The 19950-nt window shown below is 43.3% G+C and overlaps 2 protein-coding genes and 1 long non-coding RNA gene across 3 annotated transcripts in view; 1 reads left to right on the top strand and 2 right to left on the bottom strand.

The window, feature by feature from the left end:
• Nucleotides 1-718: 718 nt before the first annotated feature.
• Nucleotides 719-1394, bottom strand: MRPL41 (mitochondrial ribosomal protein L41). Its single transcript, XM_027471108.3, has one exon. The coding sequence runs from the start codon at nucleotides 1244-1246 to the stop codon at nucleotides 839-841; it is 408 nt and encodes a 135-aa protein (XP_027326909.3). The 5' UTR covers nucleotides 1247-1394; the 3' UTR covers nucleotides 719-838.
• A 99-nt stretch (nucleotides 1395-1493) lies between these two features.
• Nucleotides 1494-19950, top strand: part of PNPLA7 (patatin like domain 7, lysophospholipase) — a 125936-nt gene continuing 107479 nt past the window's right edge. Inside the window, exons 1-11 of the mRNA XM_038188048.2 lie at nucleotides 1494-1672; nucleotides 1837-1894; nucleotides 4219-4284; nucleotides 4707-4794; nucleotides 5444-5526; nucleotides 8055-8143; nucleotides 8590-8730; nucleotides 10107-10266; nucleotides 12425-12505; nucleotides 17747-17875; nucleotides 19275-19355. Of these exons, the coding sequence (XP_038043976.1) occupies nucleotides 1856-1894; nucleotides 4219-4284; nucleotides 4707-4794; nucleotides 5444-5526; nucleotides 8055-8143; nucleotides 8590-8730; nucleotides 10107-10266; nucleotides 12425-12505; nucleotides 17747-17875; nucleotides 19275-19355 (957 nt within the window). The 5' untranslated portion in view covers nucleotides 1494-1672; nucleotides 1837-1855. The remainder of the gene's footprint in view (nucleotides 1673-1836; nucleotides 1895-4218; nucleotides 4285-4706; nucleotides 4795-5443; nucleotides 5527-8054; nucleotides 8144-8589; nucleotides 8731-10106; nucleotides 10267-12424; nucleotides 12506-17746; nucleotides 17876-19274; nucleotides 19356-19950) is intronic.
• LOC113845479 (uncharacterized) lies at nucleotides 2049-3313 on the bottom strand. The gene is made up of 3 exons (XR_003501073.3): nucleotides 2608-3313; nucleotides 2425-2529; nucleotides 2049-2335 (listed from the first exon to the last, which is right to left on the bottom strand). It is a non-coding gene; the product is annotated as an uncharacterized lncRNA (long non-coding RNA).

The raw sequence follows: 19950 nt of genomic DNA on the forward strand, positions 1-19950 counted from the left end.
GTTATTTCCAGCAATTTACTTAGAATTTCGGTATTTTTACTTCATAAGCAGCCGCATGTAACTCTTAAGTGCTGCTTGTATATGTTTCATTTTATGTAAGGCATTGCTCTTTCAGGAACCTATCTCAAAAACAGTTTTTGAGGTGTATTTCAAATTTAAGCATCTATCTTCAAAGGTCAAGCATCTGCACTGCTAATTAACTATATCTTGATTTACTTCAAAGGAGTTTTGAGGCTTGGGAAAGCTTGGAATAATTGTGACATTCAATACAGGCTACAGCTCCTGCTCAGAGAGCTTAGAGTAAGGCTTTGTTGGAGGTCTTATCCCTGTTTTAGGGGAACACTTCCCTTTAGCTAGTGAGAAATTCATTTGAGCATTCTGCTTTTGGCTGTGCTCGCGATTTGCAGCAGAGCTGTGGCAGTACCGACCAGGGATGCTTCAGCTCGAAGAGGCTCGTTCCACAGCTCCAGACTCTGCTGGAGGCAGAGGAGCCCTCCCTCCTTCCCGGAGGTCAGGCACATTTGCTTCTGTGGCCTGGAGAGCAACTTCCTCCTGTGATTACCAGCGTGTGGTCAATCAGCTCTTGTCTGAGAGCAGGACACCCACACATGCAATTATACACACGGTGCAAGCCAGCTGACACCCTCCCTGCTCACTGATGAGGTACAAGCTGCCAGTTTCCCCCACCGCGATTTAAATCACACATTGCAGAAAGACAAAGCGGAAGGATCAGCTTTTAATACCCACTGACAGAAACAGTCCCGGATTTGTGGGCGCAGGTCCAGTCTCTCCCACCACCGCTCACGGCAGCGGCCGCGGGCATCCCCCCGCTGGCTCCCTAGCGCACGTAGTTCTTGGGGAAGAGCTGGAAGAGCTTGCCCTCCTGCGTGGGCTCGAAGCCGTACTTCTGCAGGTCGTTGGGGTCGAAGGCGCCTTCCTTCACGTCCTTCTCGATGCGCGGCGCCACCACCTCGCTGAAGAGCAGCTTGGCCGTCAGCGGCGGCTCGGAGCCCTCGGGGGCGCGGTACGAGACGTAGGGCTTGAGCTTGAAGCCCGCCAGGTCGGGGACGACGAACTGCGGCACCATCTCCTTGACCAGGAGGAACTTCTTGTTGGCGGTCAGCACGCCCGGCCTCTTGGCCCCGCGGCCCTTGTTGTGGCTGCGGGGGCCGCGCTTGCTGGTGAACGGGGACATGCGGTCGGCGCCCCGCACCAGCCCGCGGGCCAGCTGGGCCAGGAGCCCCATGCCGGGCCCCTCAGGAAGCGGCGGGACGGGAGGAGGAGGCGGCGCCGGGCCGAGAGCTGCGGGCTCCGGGCTCTGCCCCCGGCTCCGCCACCGCCGCCTCACCTCACACAACCCGCACCGGCACCCCGCAGCACCGCCCGCTCCCACTGGCCGGAACGGGCTGGCCAATCCGCAGCGCCTATCTTAGCTCTCTCTCGGCGCGGGGCCAATCAGCAGCGAGGAGGCCGGCTGGGCGCTCCCCTCAGCGGCGGGGGCGGGGCCGGGCCTGGCTTCGGCTCCGCTCGGCCCCGTTCGGCTCCGTTCGGCTCCGCTGGCAGCGCGGGGCCGCCCGGGGGCTCCCGGCGGTGCCGGTGCCGGTACCGAGCCCCCCCCCCCGGCTGCCGCCTGCCCGCAGCGCGGCTCCCCGCTCGCTCCCCGCAGTGTGAGGTGCGTGAGCGCGGCGGGGCAGCGGAGCCTTCCCGGGGAGCCGTTGGGGGAGGTGGGCGCCGCGCGGCCCCCGCCCGCGGGTTCGGGGTTTTTGGCCCCAAAATGAGCGCGGGGGGGGGGGGGGCGGTCGTTCTCCCTGCTGAGCTCTGGGCTTCTTCCCTCAGGGCCCCGGCACCGCCAGGCATGGAGGAGGAGGAGGAGGGCAACGGCACCGGCCTGGAGGTACGGCGGGGACGGGGGGTACCGGGGGGTGTCGGGGTCTCTGCCGCTCTCTGTGGCGTTTCCCCGTCACGGCCGTGCTGCGGGCGGCGCTGGCGTTTCAGGGCTTTTCCCCCTCTGGGTTTCACCGTCTGACGCCTCAGGATCCGTGCGGCTCTCGCCGTGCTGTATTTGACCATTTTTCGGTTTATTTTCGCCACAAGCCCTCCGCGCTCTGCGCCGCGCTCCCGGCTGCGGCCCCTCCGTGCCCTCTGCTTGGCCGTCAGTCCCTCAGGGACTCGTTGCTCTTCCCCTGATGCCACACAGGGGCTGCGATGGGAACTGGCCGCTGTTGGATCTAAAAGCCACACACAGCACGCTTGTATGCAGGCAAAAGGCGTTTTCTGGTGAAAATCCAGCATCCAGTCAAGCCATAGGCATGCAGCCAGGTGTGCACAGGGAAGCCTGTTTGGGGGAATTCTGGTTTAAGGTCCTGCTTTCTGCACCCGGGGAGGCTTCGCACCCCTCCCTGCGGGGCACGGCTCGCTGTTTACCTTTGATTGCGATGCAAAGTTCTGGAGCTCCCGCTGGAGCTGCTCCTGTGCCCCGTACTCTGGATGGGTGTGAGCCTTACTGACGTAGCTCCGTGTTTTTATCTACTGTGAAATTTTCATGAAGAAAATAAGAACTAAACCTTGGGAAAAAAGCAGGCAAGTTATTTTCACGACACTACATACCCTTAGCCTATCGCCGCTTCATTTTCCAGTGAAGTGCTGGTCCTCTCAGGGATGTTCCAAACAAGTTTTGTGTCCGAGTGTTGTCTGAAGGCTTCTGAGGACAACGTCAAGTCCTTGAACGCAGGTGCTGGTAGTGGAGGCTCCGTCCTGCAGCCGTGGGATGTTGGGGCTGTGCAGGGCTGGTGATTTAACAATTTCACAGCTGTCCCAGGGGCTGTTTTCCTATGAACAGCTGCTTACATGGCTGTGGTACCTGGGAGGTCAGATCCTGCTTGTTGGCTTTCCCTGCTGTTGCCAAAGGATCGCCAGTGCTTGCAAGTCTCCCCATGCTGCGGGGGGAACGTTGTTCACGCTGGTGGTTGTAATAAACCATACACGAGCCTCTCAGTTTCTCCTGGAGGTCTGAATTTTTTCTTTCCAGTACTGACTTTTTGTACTGTGATGTGAGGGCTCTGCGTGTGCATTTTGGTTTGTCCTGAACTTGTTTCTTCTCACGTAGCAGCAGTGTGACAGTCAGTTGGCAACTCCTGTTTTCCGTGTTATTTGAGCTCGTACAGGCCCGGACAGTAGCAGAACTCTGTGTAACCCTGACGCTGTCAAGGAGAAACAAACTGAGTGACCACAACTGACTAATAGTGCGAACTCACTGGGCTTTGCCAGACTGTATTGGTGGCTAACAGCTTTTCAAAGTGTTTTTTTTTTTTTTTTTTTTTTATTGTGACTTTTCACTGCCATCCCACTAATAACAGCCTGACACTGATAACAGCGATAGTTGAGGATGTTGGGAACGTTGTTGGTACGCTGTGTTAAAGCAGCCTCAGAAGATAAACTTTCATCTGCAAGCATTGGCTGGTCAGGCACTGCAAACCTGGAATGAACTTTGATGAGAGAGACTCTCGTGGTTTGGTGACTCTCAGCGTGCGCTTCCAGTTTTCTTTTGGTTGCAAAGCTAAATTAAGACATCATCCAACTCTGGAACTGAGGGCAAAAATTGGGACCAAAAAATAAGATTCAAGAACTTGTAAGGTTTGAGTCGGGCTTAAGACTTACTGGCTGGTGTGTTCTTATACACTTTTTAGTTTCCTACTTGTTCCTAATATTTGGTTTGCTTTTTACCTCCACTCAGTGAAGTTTTGAGCTGTCAAACTTACAGCTTTTATAACTTTCACATTTTTTTCCCAGAATAGCAACAGTCAGGATAGGTTCCAGGGCTGTATACCTGAGCTAGAGCAAATCCCACGTGCAAATCTTCCTGGTTTACGCTGAATTTCATCTGCCATTTTATTGCTTATTTTCTTAGTCTCTTAAAATCCTTTACATTCCACTCTTGTCCTTATTGCTCTGAGTAACATCGTCATAAAAAAAAAAAAGCTGTCATCTCACTGTTTGTCCCTGTTTTACCATGGTATAGGAACTGACACTAATATAGAACTCTAGTACTGGCCCCTCTCCACTGAATGTGTTGTGTTTCAGAGTGGATGATAGTTGAAAGAAAGACATTGGAAAATACTATCAAGTTGTGTTGTGCATGGCAGAGCAGACACTGAGATGTTTTTATGGAGACTTTTTGCCTGTTGTGGGAAACTAATTTCACTTTCCTTTTGGTGCTAGGCTGTGTTACCAGCAGGTGGAACACGAATTCTTCAATTTGTAGAAGACAGAATACAGACTACTATGGTAATGTACAGCTTTAATCAACTGGGTGAAAGATTGTGTGCGCATAAATAGTGTGCACTTGCTTGTAAGCTCCAAGAACTCTGCTTTGCCAAAGCTGAAGTCTGAGTAGACTGAGAGGAGGAGTTTTTGTTTCATTATTGTTGCTGTGCATGAGGCAGGAATTAATTCCTCTTATTTCATCCCATGTATATTTAGCTCATCAGTTCATAGATCTTTAGGGGAAGAATGCTGAATATTTCGCATATAAGCTTATGAAGCACTGATATAATTTAAATTTAAACTTCTTGTATGTGTGATGTTTTAGTTAAAACTGAAATATTTATGAATGTGCTTGATATTCAGGCCACATACGGAGCTAAACATAAAATAACTTTCAACTACAAAAGTCATTAATTTGTTTTCCCTGCAAATTCTTCCCACAGCTGACTGGAATTGCAATTGGAGCTGCGTTTGCTTTGCTCCTGATAGGGACTGTTGTGATTGTCATCTACAGAAGAGTGAAACAGTCTAGTAAGTACTCAACAACAATGTTTAAAAACAGTTTTCTCAGTATTTTTTTCTCAGTAACCTTCAGTATTTTTGTAGCATTATGTGGTAAATTCTGGGTCAATTTGTAATAACTGCTTGCTGTGAAGGTAGTGGCTTCTGCAGAAAAAAAGCTTTAACAGGATAAAGAACTTGCATTGATACACTTACCCAGCTCTGAATGTCAAATTCATAACTGTCTTGTGCAGGACACTGGAGACTTTTGTTTCTCTAGTGTATGATAGCCTTAATGTCACTTGGCTTACAAATAATTTCAAGCCTGCTGTGATTTCACTGTTAAAATAACGAGACATCAGTGAACTGGAGGTCTCCTTTTGTGATAGTAAAGTCCCCTGATCTCTCTGCCTGTTTAGAGAGCCTTTTTACCTCCCCCAGTGATTAGGTGGAGCCTTAAGCTAGCTCATCCCTAGTCTGGCTTGGCTAACCGGAGCTGAATCGTGAGGTGCCTTGTGCGGGTTTGAATTTGAAGTGCTGACCACAATAGTTTGTTTCTTAGCAGACATGAACTGTGGCTATTAAGGAAGTAACAAAGCTGACAACTCGTGCTTAGTCTTCTTTCTGCCTGTAACATAAAGCTGCAGATGGTTTCTGATGGGAAACTTGTCTGTTTTAGAACAACTTCAACCACATGTGCCTCAATACAGATTTCGCAAACGAGACAAAGTGATGTTCTATGGGCGGAAGATCATGAGAAAGGTAAGAATGTTTGGCATGGTTGTAGGGGTGTAAAGATTAAAAAGATCCCGTTTGGGAGGTCTGGTAAATTTTGAAACATTTTGCTTGCTTAGTCTGGCTCAGGACCCATTAAACTTCCTTGAAATTTTGAGGATGTGTCAGAACTCCTGGAATTTTGCCAGAATTGCGAATGGAACAGCAAAAGCTTCTCTTTCTGATTAAACCTTACCTCCTTCAGGAATATTTTCAGACATCAAGGATAATGGTGAATCAAAGAATACTCCTCTATAGAACTGATGGTTGATTATCCATCGTAATCTACCTATCTTTTCCTATATTTAGAATTATATTCAAGATTTTCAGTGTCTATATTCAGGATTGTCCTTTTCAGATAATGACTTCTAGTGCGGTCCTTATGTTCAAAGTCTTTCCCATGTTAGGAGATGGCCAGTCTATTTGGGGAGCACGTACTCAGATTTATTTTTCTGCAGTTTACCTATGAACAGCACTAACCACTTCAATATATGAGCCCTTGTTTTCTTGAATTGGAAATAAGACTTTCAGACTATAATTATAGACTGTTTCAGAGGGCTTTATCCAGTGATTGAACTTTGCCTTAGATTGCAGCAAGGAATGTTATGTGTGCCCTAGGTTTCCTGTCCTGATGTTGTTTGTGCCCTATTATTCTAAAAAGTCTCCTTGAATTTTCTGTCGGTCAGAAGTCAGTTCCTGCATGAGATCTAGTTTGACTCTGGCTGACAAGTTGGTTAAATCCTTAAAGTCTGTGGCTGCCTTTCTGATACTTAGTTCTCTCTTTTTTTCTTTTTTTTTTTTTTTTTTTGTCTTTACAGTTTCACTTTGTCTTTTTCACTTGTAACAAGAAGGTTTGAACAGACATTTCCTGTGACTAACTAGGTTAGCCTTAGTGTAGGAATCCTAGGTTTTCACCACTGATGGTCTGGTTTTCAGTTAACTGAGGAGGTTAATGTTCCTGCCTTGCTTCCCTTGAAGCTGTTTAGTGCGTGCTGAACGTGAGATTCTTTTTTCCCCCAGTTGACAGTACCACCGTGACCAAAAGAACGAATCTTTTCAGAGGAGGAATGAATGGCTGTGTCAGCGCAGAGATGTGCAAGCTTGTGAGAAAACCAAATGCAATAGGGCCTGGGTGTTGAGGTGTATCCTTACTCAATACCATCTGTGCCACAGTCTGTGGAGCAACTTCTTGGAGTTTTAGTACGTACAGTGTTATTGAGAGAGCCCAGCTTTGGAAAGCTGCATCTTACTCAGATGGGGACTCTGAACTCTTTTCAGAGTAGCAAATGGTTATTGCTTGCTTGTAGTCAGATACAAATGGCTGGTGGAAGAAAAAGGCAGCTTAGTCCTGACTGCGATGTGTGCTCCCTGCCCGCTGTCCTGCGGAGTCAGATCCTGGGTCTGGTGGGGTCCCCGGCCCCTGGGACCTGTGAGGCAGGAGGGGGCTGGAGCGGCCCCTTCAGGACCACCGGCAGAGTGGGGCTGCAGGCGTCCTCGCTGTCTGTGGGACGGCCTGCTCGAGTCCAGCTGTGTGCTCACACAGACACTGCTTAACAATGTGTAGAGAAATAAGGTAGGGATAAATAACCTTGCTTTGTCAGACACTGCTTATGGAGGAACGCTTCCTCTTGTGGGCTGCCGCAGCCCTCTGCCTCATGTGCTTTGCTCAGATATTTGGGCATTTGGGCTTAATGATAGACACTGTGCTGTTTTTAAAACTGAGCATTGTTCTTGGACTGTGCTTCTTAAATTCAGAACGTCATAATTTTCACGTTGTCTGACGCATTTACATAAAGCTGCCTAGAATTTCACATGGTGAAATCATTTTATGAATGAGATATAAAGAATATTGCAAACTGCTGTTTGTAGTGGAATGCTTTATGCATTTTTGGTAAAATGCCAAACTTGTACTCTTTTAAAAAAAAAAAAAAAAAAAAAAGGAAAGAAAAAGAAAAAAAGTCTCCAAACTAATTAAAGTTTTTTTATTATTATTTTTTTTGTGTGTGAGAAAAGCATTAATACTTCGGTTATTAGTGAGTTTATTTTCTTGGTCTTGCAGTTGTTGCAATTCTCCAGAAGGTGGCACTTAGTTACTGTGTAAAGGAAGCAAAAGACTGGCTGCATGTCTGTGCTGCTGTTTGTCACCAGTTGAAAAATGAATCAGGCCTTGGTGTGTTAACATCAGACCTCCAAAGGAATACTGGAACGTTAAATGTTACTTCTCTGCCTGACATTGGGTGTTCCTAAGTGAGAATTGTATAGCTAAGGGTTTGTTTTTCTTCACTACCATCCACTACCACTGTAGTGGTTGCTTTTCAAGATCAAAATATACTCTGCTTTATGTCTAGAAAGAAAGTGATCCTGGAGTAGGTGTTGTTCCAGTCCTCAAAGTCTTATGTTATTGCCTCGCTCTACTCGTGTTCTAATGACCTGGTAGATAACTTGGATCTTTTGCAGGGTTGGGGCTAAGGTTTTGTTTGTTTGTAAATGTTTCTGGTTTTGTTACTTCCTCCTAGGTTACAACCCTTCCGAACTCTCTGGTTGGGAATACTGTGCCTCGCCAAAGGATGCGGAAACGGGCAAAAGTTTTAAATTTGGCAAAAAGGTACTTGGGCTTTAGGGAAGGGGAGAATTCATGCAATGGGTGCTGTTGTGCGTGTGGTGTTGTGTTGTGTGCGGTGGTGTTTTGTTTTGTTTGTGTGTATGGGGTGTGGAACCAATCCCTAGCACAGTGTTTTTCTATTGCTGTTGTTTTTCACAATCCTTTGGTCTCCCAGCTGGGCATTGGCCTTGCATTCTGCTGGGAAGTTTGTTGAAATGGAGTGGGTGTGCCTGCAGCATTGTCTGTAGTTTTGCTGAAGAAGGCAGGAAGGGAGCAGTCGGAGAGAGGAACACTGCTGTTTTATCTATTTGATAATGTGTAACTTGGTATAGTGTGCTTTTGGTATTGTGCTCAGCCTATGGTATTTTGGTATTGTGCTCAGCCCGTGTACAACTGGCTGCTAAGACAGATGAGATGCCATCCTGACCTTCTGGTGTTTTGATTTGTAGGATTCTGCGTATCAAGAAAGAGTGTCCAACTCTGCAGCCCAAGGAACCACCTCCCTCTCTGCTAGAGGCAGATCTGACAGAATTTGATGTAAAGAACTCGCATTTGCCATCGGAAGTCCTATACATGCTTAAAAACGTTAGGTAATGTTAAATGGAAAGATAACTTTATTTAGCTTTTGACGGATATTCAAGTGATATAAATATTCTTGCTGCCTCATTTAAAGCCTTAAAATTTATCTCTGTGTGGTCAGAGTATTGAAGCAGTTGAAAGAAACTTCACCTGAGCATGATGAAAAAGTCAAATAGTTTCCAAATTTCTAGAAACTAAGAAAATATTGGAGTGCATTAAAAGAAAATAGAGTGGGTTGGGGAGACAGTTTAGTGCCTAAATTCGGAGATAGTAAGATTTTTCTGATGTGAACGGATTTCTGTTAGTGCATTTTTTAAATTCCCTTTAGACTGTATCTGACCATTTTTTGTGCAAACGTTGTCATAATTAGTAAATACTAATTGTCTGCCATATTGACAACTTGCTAAACTGCAGAATTTTTTACTTGTCTAGCTAAAAAGGTTACAAATAAAATCAAAGCCAACTTAATCCCCCCAGCCCTCCGAAGGGGTGATAGGAAGGTCATTGTGCCAATTCAGTTTTGTTGATATTGCTGACAAAGCAAAAAGTTTCAGATCTGAAACTTTGGTTTTGTTTGTATATGTTAATTTTTTTCCTATTACAATCTAATTTAGTCCTGAAGGTCATATGTAATAGATGTTTTGGTACTGTAATAAAATTACTTTGGTACTGTAGTAAAAGTACTATTTAAGTCATCTAAGCTTTTTCTTGTGGAATTTTGACGTCCTGTGACTGATGTTGCAGAAGAATTAGATTGATAGTCTTAAGGGTGAGCTAATGGAACTATGTGGAAGGCCCTTCTGGTGCTGTGCACAGAATGCTGAGGTTTAAGATGGAGATTTCTGTCTGCCTAGTGGTGACTAACTCGTTTCAGTGTCACAGGAGTCCAGTTGCACGCTGCCTGCAGGAGGTAGTACAAATTTACAGGGATACAATGATGGGATATTTTTTTCCCTTCAGTATTTCTCGTGTTCTGGTTACATCGGGGTAGCTGTACTACAAGGGGAAGTTACAAAGTGTAGCTTTTGCCGTACAATGTGTGAATCTGCTGTGGGTTTTTATATTTATTCCCCTTGAAAAGCCATGCTACCATTTGCTTGAAGAAGACCTTCCTTTTTGCACCTGTTGGCATTGTTTGGTGTGATGTTCAAAAAGGAACTCCAGTATTTACACTTCTCAGCATTTTACAGCACTCCTGCATTTCTGTCTTGGTGACTTCTGCAGTAGGAAATGCCAGACCATTGTACTGCTGTGCTACAACTTCCTCTAAGGTCTTTTGGGAGGGCCTTGGTGATTTAGGAAGGATTTTCTAAGGGTGGTGACAGCTTTAGGTTTCACTTTGCATAGAAGGGAGAAAAAACCTAATATTTAATTTTCTTTGCTGCAGGGTCCTTGGTCACTTTGAGAAGCCTCTTTTCCTGGAACTATGCAAGCACATGTTTTTTGTGCAGTTGCACGAAGGTGAATACATCTTCCGTCCTGGGCAGCTTGATAACAGCATCTATGTTGTGCAAGATGGAAAGCTGGAAGTTTGCATTCAAGAAAACGTAAGCATAAACTAAGTCATGGTTCTTGAGATAAATGTCTTGGCATAGCATGTGTGTTGGCATGAATTATTAAGAATTGATTAAACTTAAGTTTGAATCATACTGATATTAGTAAAGACTGCTTCCAACCCTTCAGGGCCATGATATTTCAAGGTGAAGGTTTTGAGCTGTGGTCCACCATGTGTTAGAAGAGGAAGCTAAATGCAGGACTTACAGGGTGTTCTGAAATAACCTCACATACTCTGGTCACATTGTTACTGTGGGAGATTGGGGTGTAAGACTGGCTTTGCACACTGTTGGAAACATCCTCATTTTGGATGATGGTTATGTAAGTTAGGGGTACAGAATAGGATAGTGTCGGTAGAAGAGACCAAGTGATGCTACACTCCGAAATACTTTAACCTGCTAGTTAAGGGGCTTGCCTGGAAGGTGGCAGATCCAGATTTGCTTTTGGGTGGACAAGGAAAAGAAATGATAGCTTGTATTATGGGTGAGTCTTAAAACATTCAGTGCAATCCATTGCAATCCATTCTGCCAATTTGGATTACCTTTTTTTTTTAATGATTATTCTTGACTGAACTTTTCAAGTTTAATTCAGTTTTGGTGGCTGAAAATGCATTTGCTAGGGTTTCTAATGATCTAAAATTTTCTGATTTCTATATATACTTTTGTGGTGGTTTTACTTGGGTGGGCAGTCGAGCTCAACCACAGCTGCTCTCTCACTCCCCCTCCTCTTTGAGGAAGGGGAGAAAATATGATGCAAAGGGCTCAAGGATTGAGATAAGGATGGGGAGATCCCTCAACAATTATCATGATGGGCAAAACAGAGTAGGGAGATTTATTACCTGTTACGAACAAGGTAGGGAAGTGAGAAACAAAGGAAATAAACCAAAAATGCCTTCCCCCGTCTGCCCTCTTCCACCTCCTCCCCCCAAGCAGTGCAGTGGAACAAGGAATTGCTGTCCGTCTATAGCGCTTCGTCTCTGCCGCTCCTTGTTGGTCCCTCTCTGCCCCTGCTCCACGTGGGGTCCCTCCCACAGGATGCCATCCTTCCTGACCTGATCCTGTGTGGGCTTCCCACAGGCAGCAGCTCTTCAAGAACTGCTCCCACACAGCTCTGTCCCACAGAGTCCATCCCCCAGGAGCAAACTGCTCCAGCACTGGTCCCCCATGGGTGGCAGCTCCCCCCAGACCCCTGCTCCTGCGGGGGCTCTCCATGGGCCGCAGCCTCCTCCAGGCCACATCCACCTGCTCCACCGGGGGCTCCTCCACCCATGGGGGGGCAGCAGCGTGGAGATCTGCTCCATGTGGGACCCATGGGCTGCAGGGGGACAGCCTGCTCCACCAGGGGCCTCTCCACAGGCCGCAGGGGAACTGCTGCTGCGTGCCTGGAGCACCTCCTGCCCACCTGCTGCACTCACCTGGGGGCTGCAGGGCTGCTTCTCACTCCTCTCTCCCAGCTGCTGTTGTGCAGTGTTTTTTGTTTTTTTTTTTTTTTTGTTTTGTTTTTTTTTTTTTCCCCTTTCTTAAACCTGCTTTCACAGAGATGTAAACAACATCACTTATTGGCCTGACCCTGGCCAGCGGCAGGTCCCTTACTGAACATGGGGCAGCTTTTGGATGCGTCTGGATTCTTCTTGCAGAAGCCACCCTTATGACCGCCTTCCTTTCCCCCCCGCTACCGAAACCATGCCACATAAACCCACTACAGCTTTTCACTTTTTTCCTGTTGTACTGCTCATTGATGTGTAATCCTTTGATAACGGGAGCTAATTCTGTTTCAGAGTGAAGAGAGCTTTTTTGTTTTTCTTTGTTACATCGAAAAGACAAGTAGGTGACATCTACCCCTAGACAAAAGAGGTTTCTAGTTTCCTTTAATTTATCACTTCCTGAACTGCACTGGAGTGTCTTTGAATGTCTTGTGGTTTTCCTGCTGTCTGTTAGAATGGTGGTTTACAATCTGGGTGATGTGAATTAGCACACTTCCATTAGATTAGAGAGAATACTAGCCTCCAAGTTCTAATGGGGGACCATTTCTGTTAAGGCTGTTTGGTCTATCTGGGAGAATGACAGTGAGTTAAGCTTTCTAAAACACTCTGCATATGCCATATATACACATCTGTATAGCCCATAGTAATTTTCTATTCTACACTTGCAGGATGGAACAGAAGTGGTTGTTAAGGAGGTGCTGGCAGGAGACAGCGTCCACAGCCTTCTCAGCATTCTAGATGTTATCACGGTAAGTTCCTGAACGTGCAGGTTTCCTGCAGCGCTGTCTTATGTCACTGAGCCTGCTGTGGGGGGAGATGTAAACTTTCAATGTTACTCAGAAAGAATTGGAATGGCTACAGTTTCTTTAACCAGTCCTTTTTCTCGTTTATAGCTGTAAACAGGTTGTGAAAAATGAATGCTTAACAGTGTAACACTGGCTATTTCTCAGCAACTTTTCTGGTAAACATCAGTGTTTGAATCTTTCATTTATGTCTGGAAAAACCTGAGGTATAGTTTTTGATTTGCTCAAGGTCACAAGGACGTCAGGAGAAGGACCAGGTTAGGGCCCAGAATTCCTGGATTTTATATGGTTTGACTTATTACTTAACAAATTTATTTTTATTTAGTCCAATGAAAATAATCTGACAGTCGTTATTATTGTAATTATACTGTGAAACCAGTTGATGGATTTAATTTTTTCCTAATATGTTGATGTTGCTACTGGCCATCTGAAGGTTGTGCTCTGTGGCAAGTGATAGGATGAGCTAAGTGCTAGCTGGTTGCACAAATTAGCAGTGTGGATTTTGTTTCAGGTGGAATTACAGTGATGGGTTTTCTGAAATTGTCACATCGTATCTTATTTAGGAATGTCTAAACTGAAGGTGGTGGATTAATCATCTTCAATAACATGAAAGCACTTGAGTGCTTACTTGGAGGGTGTTGATAGCTGAGATTAAGATGAAAATCTAATCAATAAGTTGTTCGTATTTTACATCGATTCTCTTATATTTGTTTGTTTCCTTTCATTAAGTAGTACCCTTATCGTGCATATTAGTTGTAATGATTCCGTGAAGTGTTCTTTGCCGCTTCTAGATGAAAGCAGATAGTACATATTTGTGTGTGTGTATAAATAAAAATTTCCATTAAACCTATTGAAAGGAATAACAAATTTTAAGCTAGGACACACTTTCTTCTGTAGAAAGCAATGGCAAGTAAATAATTTGGACTGTACAAGTCTGCTTCGTGCTGTCAAATCCATAGAAATAGCAGATTCAGAGGTCTTTGCCAATGATGTTTCTGACAGTAAATTTTCTTAATGACAGTATCCTAAAGAGCCATGGAGAATCTGGATACTAATCATATTCTTTTCCTGTTTTCTTATACAACAGGGATTTAATGTTCTCTTCAGTGTTGATTTTCTGTTGCACTTTTTTTTTTATCAGGGTAGTTGTCATTTATTTCTTTTTATTTTCATTCTATCATTTTTTTCTTCATTCTTATTAGTTACACCAGTAGTGAAGCAGGATAGAAGAATTATTGAAAGTCTGATTAAAAGGCTCTGTTAGTGTGCAGAAAAGTATAAAACCAAGAACCTTGCAAACTTTCTTTCTTAAGTAACTTGTTCTAATTTATTTTGTACTACTCCCTCTTTTCTTTCTTGTTTTCTTGCTTTGTGAACTGATTGTTTTAGTTTTGTTTTTCCTCCCATTATGCTTCCTATTCACTTGGATATAGGAGTGGCATGAAAATGGGCAAGGAGCAGGAAAGTAGTATTGATCAAAATAGAGGAGGTTTCTCTGTGGCATTTGGAGGCATTGGATGAGTCTTAGAACCTCCTGCGGATACCATACCCTTAACAAAATTTTACTGTACCACCAAACATGTGGACCTGAATTGAAGAAAAACTGCTTTCAGAGACTTTGAAGTGTTGGAGCTGGATTGGTGATTTCTTTGTCTGGTTTTGTAACATAGGACATCAGGCTTGTCTCATACTTGGTTGAGAGACGCGCAAAAAAGTTGAGGTTGCTGTTAGAAGTGCTGCCATTTGTTGTAGGACCCAAAGGCAGGGCATGTAAGAGGTAATTTTCCTATTTAATTGTCTAATTTTTAAAGTTTTCTTAGACCTACTAAATAGAAATACCATCTCTGAATTAAAAGACTTGTGCTACATTTCAGTTGTTCTGAGAACAGATAAATGTTGCTTTCTCAAAACTCAGAGGTGAAACTGGAGAATTTGAATCCAGGTAGATGCCAGCCCTTTCATGAGATTTTGGAACAGTTCAGTGTTATAGTTTAATCATCTGCCTCTGAATTGATACGGCCTTAAATATTAAAGAAGTCTCTGAACTGGACATTGTTGATGTCCATGCAAGTGTTTTCAGAAGTTGTTGCTGAGTGCTCACCCTACACCTGTCCTTTTTACCCCATATTCTATTTCTTGAATGATGATTTTTTTCTGAGCTAAATGGGACGAACAAAGGCTGTGTTTGAGGATGGCTGCTGGCACTATGGGTCTTGCTATTCTTTTGTCTTCCATGTGAAGATGGCATTTGGAAAACTGTGAGCAGGTGGCACAGCTGGAACAAAAAGGAAATAGTCTTGATCAATTGCCAGTGACTGAGGGGCAAAAAATAAAAGGCTTAGGAGTAGAAGAAGCTGGGGAAAAAAGTCACCTGGATAAGAGGGTGAACCTGCAGGGCTCAAGTTCATTTAAGGGGCCTGAGGTAAGATGGGCAAAAGTTGCACCAGGAGAGGTTTAGGTTGGATATTAGGAAAAACTTCTTTATGGAAAGGGTTGTTCAGCATTGGGATGGGCTGCCCAGGGAAGTGGTGGAGTCACCATCCCTGGAGGTCTTTAAAAGATGTTTAGATGAAGAGCTCAGGGATATGGTTTAGTGGAGGACTTGGTAGTGTTAGGCCAGAGGTTGGACTAGGTGATCTTGGAGGTCTCTTCCAACCTAGATGATTCTGTGATTCTGTGGGTCATAAGAAGTTATTGATTGTTGCAAGAACGTTGGGTAACATCTTCCTCTGGACTAAACTGACTCTTCTGAAATCTAAGCAATGGGAATAGGGAGAATGTGCCATATTTTTGGGTACAAAAAGGATCTTTTGCTCCAAGTTGGAGAATGTAAGGCACCTGTGTCTCTACTAGGAGATTTATTTTGGCCCTTGGCTGTCATCTGGATTCAACTACTACTTTAGCTGTGACATTTGTCACCTACAATATTTAATTACTCTACAGGTCTTAGAACAAGACAGACGTAAATAGTTATCTGCTTTGAGAACAAAAAGTTCTCTCAAAAAAACCCTAGTTTACTACTGATTATAACTTGTGTTCCTTGTGGCCTCAGTGTGTGATTGCAAAATTGTATAATTTAAATGTGATATTCTCTGTGCAGCTGATTACATTACATTTGAAAGAACTGACAATTATGGGAACATTTCCTCTTTCCACTTCTCTGACAGCTTTTAGCAGGTTCCAACCCTATTAGACATGGTGGTTGACTCTTTCAAAGGCAGGCTGCTCTCATGCAGGGATTTCGAAAAGGAAAAATTATATGCTGAAAAACTGGGGGGGTGGGCTGTTCTTTGGTGAAAAAGGCTGCTGCATCATTATCTGTTATTATCCTTAAACTGGTTTTCTCAGAGACTGTCAGCCCTGCTCTGTCCTCAAACAAGCACTGTTCAGGGGGAAGCCTTTTCTAGGTAGAGTGCAGACTGTATAAATGTGATATAAGAGTGCTTATTTTGCCCTTTTGAATAACTGTTATGGAACACTGTTAAACTTAATGCTTATCCTTTGTCCAGCAACTAAAGACTTAATAGGCATCTTTAGTTTTTCTTTGTGTATGTCATGTAGAGTTTGGTAGAAAATACAGTTGATGGAAAGCATAGTGATCTGTATTTAAAAACAGAACATGTATATGTATGTATTTCTTTTGACTATAAGGAGGATACCAAAGGATGACTTTGTTTAAAGTTGAGCTTTAAACTGACCTGTAAAAGAGGGCTGTTACATTTATTTTGGGTACAGTGAAAGCACAGAATTGTGATTTGTTGATTTCTTTACTTAATTAAAAGAAACTCAGGAAAACTTTGAGAAAGCTCAAAGATGTTTAAAACTTCAAATCCCTTTGGAACTTGAAAATCAAGTCTATTAATATCATCCCCAGATTTTCTAAAAAGGTCAGCTGCAGTTAGTGTAATTAAGAAATTGGTTCCAATTAATTAAATTTTATTTTAGAATCTGCTTCATCGTGACTTCCAGACCAGCAAGGCAGACAGAGCTGTAGCTTTATTTTCCAGAGTGGTTACAGTCATACAAAATGCATCTTATTTGGCGTTCCCGTATGTTTAAGGCAGAAATTGTTTTGCAATGATTGTGTTTAGCTGTTTAATACCCTTGAAGACTTGCAAATCTTCAGTTGTAATCAGCATTTGTATCTGCGTGTCTAGTGTCTTAAAACTTTGCCTCCCGCTACTTAGGAGGAATGAAAGCTTCAGAAGCTGTAAGGTGACTGTGAAGTAGAAATTGTATTTCTTCCTTAGTTTATGCTCCATCCCACAAAAGGACTCTATTTATCTTAAAAATATTGGATAAATAAATGTTTCTAGTATTGGTAAATGAATTCATGGGTGACAGATATTCTTTTCCCCCTTTACTGAGGGGGTGCAAGGGGTGTTGTATGGAGTTTTTTATGCAAGTTTGGCAGTAGATTTTTGTGTACGTCTGTTCTGATTCAAGGGCAAGTCCTGAAACATAGGTTTGTCTTATGGTATAAAAATCTGTATTCTACCACTTAGTTATATCTTTTTTTGGCTTGTTAATTCTTCATCTAGCAAGCCAGAATGGTATAGACCTGATTTGTGTGAAATAAAGCGAAGCTGTTTGGCTTTGTCATTTTGAATATCATATTTGAATCATAGATATATATATGTGTGTTTGTTGTTGTTTTTGTTTTAGAAAACAAGGAGTCTGCCTGTTTTTTTGTTTGAGTTCTGCCTGCGTTCTGTGCATAAGAACTACACTTTAATTTTTTTTTCTGATTATGCAAGTCTGGGATTGTTATTGTACTGATGACCAAGTTATTTGCTGCAGATAATAAAATCAGCAAAACCTCTTTTCTGTGATGTTTTGAATAGCTGGGAGTTAAAATTCTTTTAAAGCCTGGCTTTGCCTGTAATAAAACTATAACAGAGTTGACAGACTAGTCAGTTCCCCTTAACCTGATACACCTTCTTGTAGCTCTTATTTCCTCTGCCTCTGTCTCTGTTTAATGCTACTGAAATGGCCTGTGTGAATTCACCTGACCATGCCGCCCTCATTACACCAGCTGTAGGTCATGGAGCATAAGTTCAAGGCTCTTTGTGGTCAGATGATGTCTTTCAAGTGTATACAATATCAAAGTAGAAATTTGGGAAGCAATTGGGAAGACCTGTAGCAGGTTATCAGTGGAATAAACTTGTGTCTGACTCTTTCTATTAGGGTCACCCTGCTCCGTATAAAACAGTCTCAGCCCGGGCAGCCGTTCCATCCACTATATTGCGACTTCCAGCGAGTGCCTTTCAAGACGTCTTCCAGAAATATCCTGAAACTCTTGTTAGAGTGGTACAGGTAAGCTTCATTGTTAAGTAGAATTAAAAACCAACAGCGACCACACAAACAGACAAAACACAGACAAAATCAAAACAGAAAATCCACTCTGATTTCAAAGTTATAAAGAAGGCATTTTAAGGTCCAGCAAACTCATCCTTTTGCAGATACGGAACTGTTCAGTGTAGCTGCTTCTCAAGACTTGAGTTAGTTTTGTTAGTCCTCCTACTCTTAGAGACCTAGACGTACTGGTATCAGCATTAATCATGTATAGGAAGAAATAATTCATGTATGCATACATAGAATCGCTTTCTGCATGTGATAGCTCCTCACATCAGCCTGACCAGCACTGTAAGCTCCAGGTGGAGTAAAATGTGCTGGCTTGGTCTCTGCATCATGGTAATGCCCCTGATGGATTTCAGAGCATCACAGTAATGCTGCAGCAGGGTTTCAGAATGACTTGGAACATGGAAAAGACAGCTGTATATTCCTAAAAGGAACTGACATACCCTCATAAGCTGTTTGTTGAAGGGTGATGTTTTGCAAAATTAACAACACTCAGTCTGATGTGAATTTCTACGTCAGAAGCGATTTTCAACAGCTGAGGAAAGATCTGTGCTTTGTATTACTGTTGAAGTTCAGCTTCCTTTGCTTTGCAGGAACTTGGTCTTCAAGTGAGTACTGCAGATCCTGCAAGTGGAAGCTAGTGAGGGACAAGATGCTCTGTACTCATGGTTTCAGTTTGGTGTTTGTTGAATGGCTCACTGGCCTGCGGATACAGTAGTCAAATGCATGCACATGGCCTGATCAGCCATTCTGATCTGTTCTTTTGATTTACTTTCAATGATGACTTTTTCTGTAAACTGTTCTCATATCCAGATGATTTATGAATGCATTATGATTTATGAATATATACATGAACCCCCTAATACTGGTGGTTGAGGAGAACAGATGTTATAGCAATTTAACTTGCTCCATAAGAGCTGATACAAATGAGACGATGGCATAAGAATAGGAATAAGCTGTCAGAGCAGAGGATGGTGAGGCAGCAGTGACGTCTTATGACAGTTTAGACTGTTTGTAGAGCAGTAGCACAGACTTTATGGGGAATGCTGTTTTTTTTTTTTTTTTTATGAGAGAAATACAGAAGCGAATGCTTATCTTTCAAGGCATGTTTGTTATTAATGTTTACAGGAAAAAAAATCGGTGTTTGGATGTACAATCTTTTTTTCCTATTTCTATTTCCTATTTCTATTCAATTTGTCAACCACTATAAAGGAATTTCAGCTTGCATTGTTAAAGGGTGCAGTCTGTGTTCTTTAAAAAGTGCCTTCAAGTACTCTGGTTCACGGCTATCTTTAAATGCAAGAATGAATGTGAAAGAATGCTGAATCCATTCCTATTGCCCCTTGATTTCTAGATCATCATGGTAAGGCTGCAGAGAGTGACGTTCCTTGCTTTGCACAACTACCTTGGTCTGACTACTGAGCTCTTCAACTGTGTAAGTTTGGGATACATTTTATTTGCTGTTATGCAGCCTGGCACTGATCTGGCCCTGAGAGGTTTTGCTTCTTTCAGAACGTTACAAAGTAAATATTGCACTTTAGTTTAATCATGACAGTACTGGAGAGGTAAGGTACTTGTAACCAGCCCATAAAATTTCCCCTGTGCTGATGCCTGGGGAATTGAAGGGGTGAGGAGTATAAAATCTAAAGAGTTTGAAGTGTGTCATTTCTGGTTCTGCACAGGCTTCATTATATTTCAGTAAGTTCTGACCTGTGTTAATGGTGCTGAGACACTATAACCTGTAATAGTTCCAAAGATGCTTCTTGGACTATATCTTGAGAATGAAGTTGCCTTTGAAACTGATGCTATACTATCACCACATGTCTAGTACAGAAACTATGTAACTTGCATTATTTTCAGCTTATCTTGTGACAGCTTATTGTCAAGCAGCAGCTCTAGTGAGTGGTTATTTTTAGGAGATTGGAACAGGGTTGATCATATATCTGTGAAAGAAAACAAACAAACACGAACTCCTTCAAATAATGCTTGAGCTTTTGACAATGGAATACCAAACTGATTTGGTATAGTTT

Source organism: Anas platyrhynchos, chromosome 18, assembly GCF_047663525.1.
Source record: "Anas platyrhynchos isolate ZD024472 breed Pekin duck chromosome 18, IASCAAS_PekinDuck_T2T, whole genome shotgun sequence".
In the NCBI taxonomy this organism is placed as follows: Eukaryota; Metazoa; Chordata; class Aves; order Anseriformes; family Anatidae; genus Anas; species Anas platyrhynchos.

Bases quoted from the DNA above. Each gene is read 5' to 3' on its own strand.
- MRPL41 (XM_027471108.3), bottom strand. From the start codon at position 1,246: ATGGGGCTCCTGGCCCAGCTGGCCCGCGGGCTGGTGCGGGGCGCCGAC.